Source organism: Cetorhinus maximus, chromosome 13, assembly GCF_964194155.1.
Source record: "Cetorhinus maximus chromosome 13, sCetMax3.hap1.1, whole genome shotgun sequence".
NCBI classification, from domain to species: Eukaryota; Metazoa; Chordata; class Chondrichthyes; order Lamniformes; family Cetorhinidae; genus Cetorhinus; species Cetorhinus maximus.
The window spans coordinates 33,111,377-33,126,415 of record NC_135891.1 but is presented as its reverse complement, the minus strand read 5'-3'; the positions used below and the strand labels follow the sequence as shown (position 1 = coordinate 33,126,415).

At 38.5% G+C, this 15,039-nt stretch overlaps 1 protein-coding gene across 1 annotated transcript in view; it reads right to left on the bottom strand.

The window, feature by feature from the left end:
• Nucleotides 1-1,643: 1,643 nt before the first annotated feature.
• prpf6 (PRP6 pre-mRNA processing factor 6 homolog (S. cerevisiae)) overlaps nucleotides 1,644-15,039 on the bottom strand; it is a 67,052-nt gene continuing 53,656 nt past the window's right edge. Inside the window, exons 18-21 of the mRNA XM_078555223.1 lie at nucleotides 14,736-14,827; nucleotides 4,965-5,079; nucleotides 3,893-4,019; nucleotides 1,644-2,266 (exon numbers count right to left, since the gene is read on the bottom strand). Of these exons, the coding sequence (XP_078411349.1) occupies nucleotides 2,114-2,266; nucleotides 3,893-4,019; nucleotides 4,965-5,079; nucleotides 14,736-14,827 (487 nt within the window). The 3' untranslated portion in view covers nucleotides 1,644-2,113. The remainder of the gene's footprint in view (nucleotides 2,267-3,892; nucleotides 4,020-4,964; nucleotides 5,080-14,735; nucleotides 14,828-15,039) is intronic.

Genomic DNA, 15,039 nt, shown 5'->3' with positions numbered 1-15,039 from the left:
TATTAATATATGTAGCTTCCAGTACATGCAAAAGCGCCACATTGCGAGCCCAACGGACAATCTTAAATTGGTTGTAATTTTTAGCACACTGAAGATTATTTAGCAAACGTTGTCCAATTGCAGAATCACATCTAATGTTGGACACTTATGTTTTGAGTTTTGCAAGCACGGGCTGGTTGGGAACAGCGGAACATGCTGTTCTTGTGCATGGTTTCAATTTTGGTTTGCCTTCACCCCAAATCAAATTGGAAGAGGTGTATTTCGTGAGTTTGAACTCCTCTGCTCCCAACTATCCCACCACATTGATATCACAACAAACTGCAATGTAACAGTGCCAAAGCTTAATGCCACTTGCTGTTATTAACGTGTAAATTGCCCAGTAACTTGTGGTGATACCTTATGAATTGCGAATCACCACAAGCTGCTGGATCATTGGCACAGTTCCACCATTAGCCTCACTTAAACAGCAGTTTGTCCTTAACCTTGTGAGCTTCATAAAAGATGCTGAATTTGCATGTTAATTGGTATTGAGATTTGTCATAGAAGTTGGGGTTTCCATTTAACAGCACAAGTACATGTTTAACGAGATTTCTGTTCCTGCAATGTCAGTGTTCTCTTTTTGGGCCAGGAACAAACTGTTACATCTCATTCCTATAAGTAGTAAGTTGTTGCTAGATTTAAAAAAAAATCTTCCATTTCCATTGTCTTTTCTCTATCTTAATCCAATCGTTCACTTTCTGTAGCCAGTCTAATTCACCTCACTACTCAATCTTTACTGTTTCTTTCCCAAATCTCAAATGCCATTGTGATAGACTGCTAGCCTCATACACCCTTATCTACACTTCCAGCAAATTATACTTATGCCAAAGTACGCAAGAAAATGTGTAACTGCACATAGAGCAAAATGCCACACTCCAGCAACTTCTGGGCCAATGTGTCAAACCACTTGTATAAAGTAGCAGCAGAGACACTTGTTTGCTGCTCAGTTCCCATGTTCCAGGTCTGGCCTTTCTCTTTGGAAGTGGATCTTTGAGGGAATAAGAGGGGAGATGATTGTGCCCAAGTGGTGTGGATCTTCTCCGATGGCTGTGCCTGGCCAAAACTATTAATATTGTTGCTTCCTTCACGTACATTAGATCATTGTGGCGGTTGCTCCCTCCAGTAGCAACATAGGATTCAGCATTCACTGCAGAAAAACCTCCAGGTGCATTTGAACAAATAAATCAGTTCCATGCAATTCATAATAAAACTGGCATTTTAAGATTGCTGCCGCTCCTACGCATAGTGGTCTTCAGAGCAGCTCAAAAGGCACACAACACTCCTGCAATGCTCTTTTGAATTATTACTCCTGCATTTTTCTAATATTAGAGTAAATGTGTTTGCAATGACTATGTATGGAAATAGTAGACACTTGATTCAGTCTATATTTCAAATGGTTCCACAACCATGCACAGAAAATTGTCTACCATGTAATTTAGGAAAAGTTAATTGCATATGGAAATTACGACTGCTGTAACAGGAGCACATCATCAAAATGCCTCTCAAGTTCAACACATTTTTACTCCTATTTGGGATAGCATAATTTCAAGTCAATACTCTGAACTCAACACTTGAAGCCAGAAATGAAAAAAATTATATAAATCTCCCATTTTCACTTTGAACTTTATTAAAAAGTATTCATACTGAATAGGCTTACAAGTCCATTTACAGGTAACATGGTAATTTAAACAACTTGCTCAGACAACAAATACATATGATTTCTCTTGACATTTATACATGTTTCCTGTAGCAACACGATCAATCTATTTGCCATATTTTCTATCCTCTTTAACAGTTAACAGCTACTACACTACAACCAGCATCAAATCATCAGTTTTTTAAAAATATATTATCCACTGGTAAATAAAACTAGGATGATTTTTTAAAAATGGTTTTGTACACAACACAGGAATCATGTCACCCAACAAAAATATCTTAGAAGTTGGATAAATTACATGTAATTAAATTACATAGAGGAAGGCAGAGCAGATACAAATTTCTGCACTGAAGTACTAATCTATTTCAAAAAAAGAAAATACAATGTTTAGACACACTTAGATCTTCAAACAAAATTTCAAAATGTATTTTTTATTTGAGCAGCTACAAGCATAAGAATCTCTCCAATCTTTCTTTGCCAGTTCTTGATGTCTTTTGATACTTCACACCATAACTCTCCATGTCTTGGCTCTGCATTTTCACACCGCCTTTTCACATCCTCATGCTGTTCCTGTACAGGAAAAAGAGTGCATTTGAAGTTTTGATTCAGTTTATTGAAAAATCCACGCAAATCTGTTACAAAATGCAGATTAGTGAGAAAAGACACAAATTCCTACGTATGGCCTTACTTAAAGTTGTCCAGTCCATTTCTGAACCACTGAACAGTTTTGACCCAGCACTAAGTCATAGGAGGTGTTTTCTGAGCTAAACTTTGTTCTGAAGGGGGACTTTTAGATTACAACTATCCTACATTCAACAGAAGTATAACATTGAAACAAAGTTATGCACCCTTTATCTTAAATTCACCAAGATTCACTTTTAAATAATACATCTCTCTTACAGAATCAGGGGCCATATTGGGTTTTTATGAGTAGCATTCACATTTTACAACATATTTAGTAATCAGTAATTCAAGTCGTGGCAAAAAAAAAATTGCTGTTTATGCTAAATATATCATATATTCTACACACAATTGACAATAAAAACTGCTGTGGATTTTCTAAAAGAAATTTTATTCATGTTTAATAAAAATGATGATATTACATTGATGCAATTGGATATGCAGTTAAAAACTCCTGGCTAAGATTGAAGAGTTCTGTTGAAGGGTCATGAGGACTCAAAACGTCAACTCTTTTCTTCTCCGCCGATGCTGCCAGACCTGCTGAGTTTTTCCAGGTAATTCTGTTTTTGTTTATTTATTACATGGTTATTTATAAATATTAAAACCTCACTGGGAACCATACACTACCTTAAGTTTTAGTCTATTCCTCAAATTATAAGCCATCTCATCCAACTGTGCCATATTCTACTACTGCTATACACTTTCATCTGCACTTTTGCAGCGCTCAAGAACCATTCCTTTTGCTATCAGTCAGATTAACACTCTATTCTCTTTACCAACTTGCACCTTAATAGTAAAAGTTCCAAGAACTTTCTGGCTGGGCACTGGGCCTACTTCAGCACTTTTATAATTGTATAAAATCCTATACTATAAAATTGTACCACGTATGCACAATATCTACTCCATCCTCCCCACACCAGCAAAACTTCATTCAGGATAACATCTACTACTTACCATCATGAACGTTATGTATGTGTATGTATGTAAGGTGTGGTTAGTTAATTATTTTCAATTGGGTAAGCCATAGTTTTGAATGAATGCAAGTTTAGTATATCTTCACCATACTTCCAAGCCTCTATCCTTAAGCCATACTGACTTCCATATCCCATTTTCTCTGTATTACACAATCAAAAGGCTTTTTAAAATGGACAATACAGTAACTTACTAGCAGGTTTTTGGATTCCCATTGATTTATTTCCTCCACTCATGTAACATACCATGCTCCAGTCCAGAAGACTGGCAAGTAACCAATTCCAGCACATGGCTTTAGAAATCATCTGACATACATCAATACACTTTCACATTCCCCGATTATACATTTGGTAGTTCCAAAATGGGAATAAAATTACTTAACAATCTACCAATGCAAGGCTCTCAAAAATATACAATACTGATCCTAATGAGATTCAAACATGATAATGAAAATATAAATGCAGCTCTTTCTTTCCTTATAACGTAGATTACAGAATTCTTCAGTTCTCATGTTGCTGTCTGCATCAATAACTTTTTAGTTACCTCAGTGCCATGCTGTAGTTCAAATTTGTAAAACAGAGCCCAAGCATCTCCAAGATCAGGATCAATTTTTACCGTCCTATGGAACCACTCTCTGGCCTTGGTTATTTTGCGTTCACTCCAAAACAGTCTGAAATACAATAGGAAAGAAAAGTAACATTGGAAAGCAAAGAGAAGGTATTGGTTTCCATAAAGAGAAGATTCAGCCTTTCTAATCTTTTTGTCTCCATTTTTCTGAAAGAATGAGCAGGGAAATTGATGTCTTATTAGTGAACACATATACATGCAATACTTACAAACAACATTACCTATTAAACTGGAAATCGTTCAATTGATTTGGAAGTATTCAACGCACAGACGTTGTATGAACTTCAAGGACTATTGGAATTCATTTTGAGCACATTCCAAAGCAGCAAAGATGCATGCAGTGTGTGTGTTTAGAATTGATGGATTTAGTCTTCATGCAAATGATTTGATAATTAAAATTTTTGGCACCATATTTGCTATTTTTATGCTTTTAAATTATTGAACAAGTCATTTTTTTAAAAACAAAAAAGTATACCAAGATTAGAATATAAACATTTAATAGAAATCTGAACATAGTGCATGTTAAATGGTATCACAAATTTATCATAAAATGGTTTCAATCTTTTTCCCCTGACACACCAGAACTGATATGTTTCAAACAAGAAAGTTAAATGAAATAGTTTTAATCACTTTAAAGAAAAAATATTAAAAATGCATTAAATGTCAATTTTACAATTCTTACACCCTAATACTCTTGGGGTACATTTGCACTACACGTTCAGAGACTGTGCAAGTTTTAATCTGTAGTGCATAAGCAGAATTGCAGACCAACCCAGACTCAACTGAAATGGTTTGAAGTTCCTGCTCCAAGAATCATGCTCAATTTTATTCTGGCATCAGGTCAATCCCCAATTCCAGATTTAGGCTACGTTTACAAAAGCAGCAGCACTGAAGTAAATTGGTTCACTTTGCAGCAATGCTAACAGTGGCATTTAGAGACTTCTATACATCATTACTACTATATTATGCAAAAAAAATGGCAACTTACTTTGCCACTGCTAGGAGGACATGAGGATCATGCTCACATTTCTTCAGAGCATCTACACTTTTGGTTTTTCTTTGTGGTCTTGCTTCCAGAAAAACAGCCTCAGCCCAAAGAATACCTACAATTAAAACATTTGCGATTTTTATTAGATCAATGAAATCCCTGATAATTAATGCAAACAAATATATTCATGTTATAGCTCAGTTTCCTGTGGCACTACTCACTATTATTCTAGGACCAGAAGTGTAGCTTGTGATGTTTACCATGATCTCATTACTTTCTAAATGTGACTGATTTGCTAGAAAAGAGCAAACTACTAGAGCAATAAATCATTTGATCCCAGCCTCAAATATGTCTGTTTTTGAAATATTGGACAGAACTTTCAACTTCATCTGCAATAGAATGAAAAACTGAGCAGGTTTTATAACGTGTGGTCAATGTGCTGGCACCTGCTTGATGAGCTTGGAGGTGTAAGTTTAGCCCATTATTTACCTCCCCAAAATATCTTCAGTTATTCAATTCTAAATTATATAATAGCTCTATCGCCTAATTTGAATTTACAGCTTTTGCTGGAGATGATTCCATCCTCTGTCTGCATGATTATAGAAGGCATTTCTTACTGCCCCTTATTTGTGGATTTGTAATTCTTGCTGAAAATATTGGTGCTATTGATTCAGGCTTGGCTGAGCGTCTCAAGCTCGAACTCCACTGTCAACATCAAGGTCCTTAAAAAGCCTGCTTCCTCTAGTTCTGTGCAAAGAAATACTCAACTTAAATATAATTCACTCTCAATTTTAACATAACTGTTACAATATACTGATTTTCAAAAAGTGTACAATATTTTCCATCTCAAAACTTGTGCCTCAGCTTTTTAATAAATTTTCTGTCTTTTGGTATCCATGTAATGCATTATGATAAATTTTCTGTACCTCGGTTTTACTGAAAATGCATAGAAACTACAACTTCCATGAAACATCACAAATACATAATGGACTGGAATATATGCCAAGGGCAGGCTCCCCATGCCCCAGCTTAAATTTCAGAGGCGAGTCCACCTTTGGTTTGCCCCTCTTAATTTTTCAGACAACGGCCCTTTAATTAGTACCAGGTGGGATTTCCATCTTCTCTAGGAGAAAATCCTGGTTTAGAGCTGCCAGGCAATCAGAGGCCAACAGCTTTACGGCACACCAGGATCAGTGGTCACTGTCAGTGTTTCAGGAGGCCCAGTGAAAGATAACCATGGATGCCCAAAAACCCAGGATCTCACCAAGTCCACTTAAGGGGCTGAATTGGGCCACAAGTAGGTGGCCCACCCGACATCTCCCCTGCTGACAATGCTGATCCTCTGCTGCTCTTGGGAGCTGTTTTATTTTGGGACCTCCATGATAAGGCTTCTGTGAGGCAAATTTGTGCAGCATTCATAATTAAGATCCTTGGGATTCTCTCAGGACTAACTTCCAGAAGATCAATCCAGGCACCTTCAATACGTAAGTAAATGCAATGAAGCTTGAATGAAACTCATTATACCAGTGCTCAGCTTGTATTCCATGCAAAACATATTACAAAGCAAGTTAAGACAATCTATTGACATTGTGGATATGAGATGCTTTAGAAATCAAATATGTGTCAATACACAGCCTTTCTTGAAATTACTCAGTGTCAGTATGTAGAATGGAACACCACTTAGGAATCCTCTAAAGAGGTTACCAAAAGTAAACATATCAGCGTCAAAGAAATTCGCCATGAACGAATGTGAGTGAGTTTGGAGCTCATAATATTCTAAGTTATTGGAAGAGGTTTCAATTACATTTGAGAGTATAAAGTTTCAATGATCTAGAATCATGACCTTCAAAGCTGAATCCTAACTTTACTTTTTAAAAAAAATGCTAAATTCTCAGAAGTAAATGTACTAAAATGATGGGTTAGTCTACTGTTAGAACTAGTTCCAACCACCTGTATGAACTCTTATGAGCCTCCAATATACATAACTTGCCAGAAATTTGACATTGGTAATTACTGAAAGTAATAAGACTTTTATGCTGATAGGGTTAGATGAAGTAGTTAGAAGGGGAGGCTCATTTTTAAAAGAAATTTGTTCATGGGATGTGGGTATCGCCGGCCAGGTCAGCATTTATTATCCATCCCTAGCATAACCCTAGATTACTAGTCCAGTGCAGTGACAATACTACTATGCCATCACCCCGCTGTGAAGCATAAACACTGATTTAGGCCCGTTAGGTCAAATGGCCAGTTTGTGGTATAAATTCCATGTAATTCCCTTAGCTTCTAATGCTAGTTTCACCAATCTTTTATCCCAATTTTAGATGATACTTATTCCAGAAAATAAGACCTCCATTCCATCACCACTACCAATGTCATCTATGTACCAAGAACCACTCTTCATAAGATCAATAAGAGGGATGGTGAATTGTTATTGATTTGGTCCCAACATGATACAGGGAATTTCTATTTTATTATTTCACCGGATGTGGGAGTTGCTGGCTAGGTGAACATTTATTGCCCATCCCTAATGTCCTTGAGGAGGTGGTGGGTGAGCTGCCTTCATGAACTGCTGCAGTCATGTGGTGTAGGTACACCCACAGTGCTGTTAGGGAGGGAGTTCCAGGATTTGACTCAGTGGCCATCTCTTGCTGGAGATGGTCATTGCCTGGCATTTATGTGATACGAGTGTAACTAGCCGCTTGTCAGCTCAAACCTGGATATTATCCAGGTCTTGCTGCATTTGGTCATGGACTGCTTCAGTATCTGAGGAGTTGCGAATGGTGAACATTGTATAATCATCAGCAAACATCCCCACTTCTGACCTTATGATGGAAGGAAGGTCATTGATGAAGCAGCTGAAGCTGGTTGGACCTAGGAATTAGAAGTCTATAAACTGCTGAGTTCAACACAGCCTGAGATTCCCCACTGGGCAAGGATTTTGCTTCAGCAGCTAGAGGGAGAAAATAAAGTTATTGATCTGAAATTCTATTTCACAATCTTATTATCTGAAAATACTGTCCCCCTGTGTAATTCTTCAGACATACCAAGGATTGGTTAGGCAGAATACTGCCTACAGAACAACTTCACTGCATGACATGAGGAAGATTAATGGCACAGGGGTAAAGATACAAATCAATTTTAATGCTAACCATGGTGGAGGAGAATTGAAATAATGTAACAGGTTATTACAGTGTTATTACTTTATTACAATTTTATATTCCTTGCACTATATATTTTAAGTAAATTACGAATACCACAGCTATTGCTTGAACAGATTTATCTTCAATAAGCTGTGATGCAGTCAGATAATCTTTCAGGCAAAAATAATTAGGAAGGCTAATCATTTTAAGAAATTTCATTGGACAATGCCATCATCTCAGAGGCCTGCTTTTTTTAAAGCAGCACAACGGTCACATGAGAAAATCCAGCAGAAACTGGCTCAGGATATGTACTACTAAAATTCGAGGGGCAGGTTGATGCAATATCTGGTGAGACTATGGTAGGAGGTGGCGGGGGGCGGGGTGGTGTTGTGGGCTGGGGAAAAGGAAACATAACTTGGCAAAAATCAAGTTGTATTGGTCTCATGCAAAAAAATAGATACAAGCACGAAATGATACCAGCAAATTACTGTGCCAGAAATTTGCTAAATGAAACAATGTGCATTCAAGGAATGTGTGCTTCGCTGGTTGGACCAACATTTATTGTCCATCCCTGATTGCCCTTGAGAAGGTGGTGGTGAGCTGCCTTCTTGAACTGGTGCTCACCTCCAAAGAAGAAAATAAAGCATAAAATGCTGCAAAAAAATGTCCATGCAGCACAATCAAGCACCTGAAAGCAGACCTCAAAACAAAAGCCCCCAGATATTTATTTTTATTTTTAATCCTAACGGAGATTTCATCCTGCCCTTGGATGAGGTTTCATCCAAAATGTAAAGCCTGCCTAGCTGATAGGCCTGTCCGCCAACTGTAAGGTTGGACGGGCCATGGAAAATCGCTGACAATTGGGCTTAATTGCCCACTTAATTGTCAGCAGGCGCTCTTCTGACTTTTACACGTGCCTGTCGAGCGAAATATCGCGTGAGTGTGCAATGATGTCAGGACGCTCACCTGACATCATCTCGTGTGATTTCATGCGTGTTTGGGTCAGGCACATGCCTGCCCGGGGGATGTAAAATTCTGGCCCGTGTGTTTATTAACACTGCAGCTGAAAACTCACCAAGTGACAAGCAAATTAAACGCAGGATTTGAATCCCGGGTCTAACCTTAATAAATTAGTTCTGAAAATTAATTCACTATTACACTGAAACTGCAGCTTAATGACAAATCAATTTTGAACATGTAAAAATGTTCAGCCACCAATTTAAAAAAAAACTAAACATCTGTAGACAGATTTTTGAAGCTTTCCAAGCATCAAGTTGAATAAAAATTGGCCTACACCTTAGAAGCCCCAGATGGGTCACTACCTGTTGGACTTATAAATGTGACAGAGATCTTGATTGATCACCATAAATATGTTGCTTCACTCATATTCAATTACACGCAGCAAAAGTAAACCAATTTCCCAGAGAAAAAGAAAGAAAACCATTTTAAAATGCACTTAGGTGTAACCAGCCATTATGCTTAATGGCAAGGCAAAGTGGACAAAATTACCAAACAGGGAAGCCTGAATAATTGCACAAAAACAGGCCAAAATATAAATTGAATTAATTCATGAGGAACATTTTGTTTTTTCAAAAAATCTATTTCAAAAAAATGATAACTAAAACTTGAATCTTCATACTGTGTAAATTGTGAATTAATGTCGTCTTCACTAAAAACATACTATTTTTCTGCATGTAGAACCTCACTTAAGGGCCCTGAAGTAGAGTCATACGGACTTGAAATGTTAACTCTGTTTCTCTCTTCACAAATGCTGCCTGACCTGCTGAGGTTTTTTCCAGCATTTTCTGTTTTTATTTCAGATTTCAAGCATCCACAGTATTATGTTTTTATTTCATTCAAGGGCCAGTTTGCTTAGTTGGCAAATGTTAGAGTATGTGCAGAGTATTGCCAACAATGTGGATTCAATCCCTGTACTGGCTGAAGTGATTCTTGTGATGTACCTCTGTGTCTTGCCCCACAGTGATATCATGGCATGGGCCATGATTAGCAACCCTCGGACAATGAGGGCACTCATGATGGGAGAAAAAAAATCTCATTTGTTTTGTTGCAGCTAAATTTTGAAGTATTGCTGCACATTATACAACCAGCTGGGACAGCTACTTTAAAACGGTTTTAAAACTGAGGCCTTTTGGCAAGACAGTGTAATTTCAAATGCTTAAATGTTGGTCAGGAATCAAAGATCATTGCTATTTCTTATTAGTTCAAATTGGAGCAGAGATGAAAAACTACAAAAAAGCAACACATTGCATTTTCTAAATGCAAAGTGACTTGAATATACTCAATGACTGAGCATACATTGCTCTCTGGGATAGAGAATTCCAAAAATTCACAACCTCTGAATGGAGAAACTTCTTTGTCTTCAATAGCTGATCACTTTTTCTGGAGACTGAGACCTTTAGTTCTAGACTCCCCATCCTAGGGGTACATTCTCACAGCATCTAAACTGTCAAGTTTTTAATGAATTTTATGCTTCAGCAAGATCTGCTTTTTATTTTTTGTACCAAAGTGGATAACTTCACATTTTTCCACATCTGCCGGATTATTGTTCACTCACTTAACCTATCTAAATGATTGTATCTGCACTGTCCTCAACTTATTTTCACACCTATTTGTATCAGCAGCAAACTTGAATACAGAATACTTGGTCCCCTCATCTAAGTCATAAGTGCAGATTCTAAATAGCTGAGGCCCAAGCAATGAACCTAACATTACTCCACAAGTTAGTGTTTTCTGTCTGTTGAACAATCCTCAATCCACACTAATATATTACTCCCAATCCCATGAGCCTTAATTTTAAATGACTTAAATGACTCTTGTGCATTGACACATCAAAGTTGTATGAAAATCCAAATACACTACATCCATTTGTTCCCCTGAGTTAACCTACTAGCTACAGTTGCTAGTTACAAAAAACTAACGTTTGTCAAACACGATTCAACTGTCCTATGATCGTGTCCCTAACAATAGATTTTAGCATTTTCCTAAAAATTATGTCAGGCTAACTGGCATATAGTTCCCCATTTTCTCTCTCCCTCCTTTCTTGAGCAGTAGGGTTGCATTTGCTGCCTTCCAATCCAAGAAGACTGTTCTAGAATCTAGGGATTTCTAGAAGATTTAAAAAAAAGGCTGTGAAGACGTCAATGGACTTTTATGCATTTGGTTCTTTAAAGGCTACATACGAATATATGAATTAGGAACGGAGGTGGTCACTCAGTCCCTCAAGCCTGCTCTGCCATTCAATAAGATCACGGCTGATCTAATTTTAACCTCAACTTCACATCCCTGCCTGTCCCTGAGAACCTTTCATGCCCATGCTTATCAAGAAGCAATCTACTTCTGCCTTAAAGATATTCAAAGACTGCTTCAACAATCTTTTGAGGAAGAGAATTCCAAAATCTCTCAACTCTCAGAGAAAATTTTTTCCTCATCTGTCTGAAATGGGCAACCCCTTATTTTTAAACAATGGCCCCTAATTCTAAGTTCTCCCACAAAAGGAAGCATCCTTTCCACATCCAACCTGTCGATTGCCCTCAGGATCTTATAAATTTCAATCAAGCCATCTCTTACTCTTCTAAACTCCAGCGGATACAAGCCTAGCCAGTCCAAACTTTCCCCATAAGACAACCCACCCATTCCAAGTATTAGTTTAGTAATCCTTCCCAGAGCTGCTACCAATGCATTTACATCTTTCCTTAAATAAGACCACTAATACTGTACACATGTGCTCAAGATGTGGTCTCACCAATGCCCTGTATAACTGAAGCATACTACTCTTGTATTCAATTCCCTTTACAATGAACAACAATGTTCTATTAACTTTGCTAATTACTTGCTGAACTTGCATACTAACCTTTTGCAATTCATGCACTAACTAGTACACCCAGATCCCTCTGTATCTCAGAGCTCTGCAATCTCTCGCCAATTAGATAACGTGCTCCTTTTTTATTCATCCTGCCAAAATGGACAACCTCACATTTTCCCACATTATATTCCATTTGCCAGGTCTTTGCCCACTTACCTAACCTATCTATATCCTTTGTAGCCTTACGTCCTCTTCAGAACTTACTTTCCTTCCTATCTTTGTGTCATCAGCAAATTTAGCAACCAGATCATCGGTCCCTTCATCGAAATCATTTATATAAATTGTAAAGAGTAGAGGCCCCAGCACTGATCCCTGCCAACCAGAAAATGACCCATTAATGCCTACTCTCTTTCCTGTTAGCTAGTCAATCTTCTATCCATGCCAATATGTTACCCCCTACACCATGAACTTTTATTGTACGCAATAACCTTTGATGAGGCACCTTATCAAATGCCTTCTGAAAATCTAAATACAGTGCATCCACAGCATCACAAATAAATCATTGGACCTCATTAAATATGATTTCCCTTTCAAAAAATCATGTTGACTTTGCCCAATTACCTTGATTTATCTAAGTGCCCTGTTATAACGTCTTTAATAACAGCTTTTAATATTTTCCCTATGACAGATGTTAAGCCAACTGGCCTACAGTTTCCTGCTTTCTGTCTCTCTCCCTTTTTGAATAAAGGAGTTACATTATCTATTGTCCAATTGAATGGAACCTTCCCTGAATCTAGTGAATTTTGGAAAATTAAACCCAACTCTCTCATTAGCTACTTCTGTTAAGGCTGGAGCAATCACCTTGCAATTTGCCATCCACTGTTGTGCAAGGAAGTCACTGAGCCTCTCTAATCGATGAGAGCAAACCAAATTGCACTCTCCGGCCAGGGACAAGTGGAGCAAGCATGCAGCTTATCCATGATACAATGACTGCATACACATCATATGTGGGCATCGTATGTGAACACTATCCTATATGGGAACTGAAAGCATTTTCACTCGCTCAATGTCCATTGATATGTGGCCATAGGCAGAGAGTCGTGCAGGTCAATGCCCAGAATCTTGGCGTAATGATGCTTTCATTTTTTAGCAATCCATTGTGTCAGCTGCATTGGAGCCGCCATAGCAAGCCAAATAACTACTGCTGCCAAATAGCTGATTACATGCCAATGACTCTTGTGTGTAGCTCTCACACTAATTATGGTATGCACACAATGAAAGTCATGCTACCACATAAAATGTGACAAAACAGATAGCTTAATGCTGAACCAATGCTTCAGCTGCCTGGACCACTCTGGAGGAGCCCTGTACTCAGCAGAAACGGTGTCAAAATTCAGAATTGTCTGTTACCTGCTGCACAATCTCGCCATCATGAGGGGATGGCCCCTGCCACCAATCATTTATCAAGCTACTAAGGAGCAGGAGGAAGATGAAAAGGAAGAAGAAGAAGAATGGAGGAGACTACCTAAACAGCCCTTTCTGACTGGGCTGTCCATGAACAACACATTCAACTGTGATAACAGTAAATGCAACTCCAATTCCCCACTTGCCAACAGTCCCACACATTACCTTCCCCGTCATCTGCTTGGGCACAATGCAAAAATAAATTAAATACTCCAAATCAAATTTATGAAATCATGCCATTTTGTATACAAAAGGCAACTAATCACCCTTGTGCATTACTTCTGTCTTGTGCGTGCCTTTTCCTGTCCTAATGCCCATCCTTACACAATGCTCCCCCAGTGTCTGCAGCATGCTGGTGGAAAGCTGATTTCCACTGGGGAGGACGGCAGATGGCTTTGGAGTGCAACCTTGAGCAGCTCTGGACCTAGAAGGCTCAGGTGCAGACTGCACCATCTTGGCAAGGGTGACAGCAGTCTGTGTTAATTAACTGACGGGCAACAGCAAGACCACAGGCGGAACGGGAGGATGAATGTTGTCTTCCTGAAAAAGGACAGCAGGTTTCCATTCTGCAGAGTCACCGCTATTTCCCCTGGCGTGGTGCCTCAGCAATTCTAGCAATCGGTTCGAGTGCAGATTGTTTGTGCTGCTTGACACCTGGCATTGGCCTCCATAGTTAGGTTGCCACTGTCTTTTCAGCACATCTGGAGGGCCTCCTTAGGATACAGGAAATCGCTCCTATTTTCCTCCCACCTCCAACACTATGTTTCTGAAAACTCTGAAGTCCACTCTCCCCCATGTTATGTCATTAATCAATGTTTCTCAGGTCATATCCACTTCCTGCACAACTGCCGGTTCCTGCTCCAGCAATATACACTCCCTTTTGAGGTGCAGGCTAGTTTATGCAGCACTAGCTTTAAGTGGTGTTAGCAAGTTACAATTTTTGCTCTCCTACGGACACATGCAGCCAAGCAACACCGTGCCTAGCGATGGTTGCATGTGGCAATGGTGGAAACGAGCAGGCAGCATGAAGTTGACATGCTGCCTGCATTAAACTGAACAGGTGAGGTGTTATTCGCATATTATGATCCTCTGTGCCTGTTTTTAGAGGGCTATCCAAATTTAGCTGCTCTTGCATTCAACAGCAATGCCAATAGTTTAAGCAGCAAGCTGATATCTGTTTTTTGGTCTCTGATGTATATTATATGAATTATTACATTTGTTAAGACAGAAAAAACCCCCACAAATATCAAGGCGGCGACCAATTTGAATGGAATCTATGGTTAGTAAATGGAAGCACCAAGCAGTATGTCTGCTTTATTACTGGAGTTTTTGAAATGAACTTACCAGAATTGGAACATTCTTGAAGAGCCTTTGCCATTAATGTATTGGAAATATTTTTCAGACCAGCCCTATATTCTAGTCTTACAGATTCCAACCTGAGGCACAATGGAAATTTACATGTTATTCAGTATACTAAATATCAAAAAACAACTTTTAAGTAAATGAAATGAATGGAGCAATCCACAACAAGTGCTCAGACAAGCAAATGTCATTTTACTGGTCAATCAGCAGTACCCTGCTCTCAACTGAACTTTGGACTTCATGTGTCATGTTACAAAATTGTTATATATATTTGTCAGGCACTTGC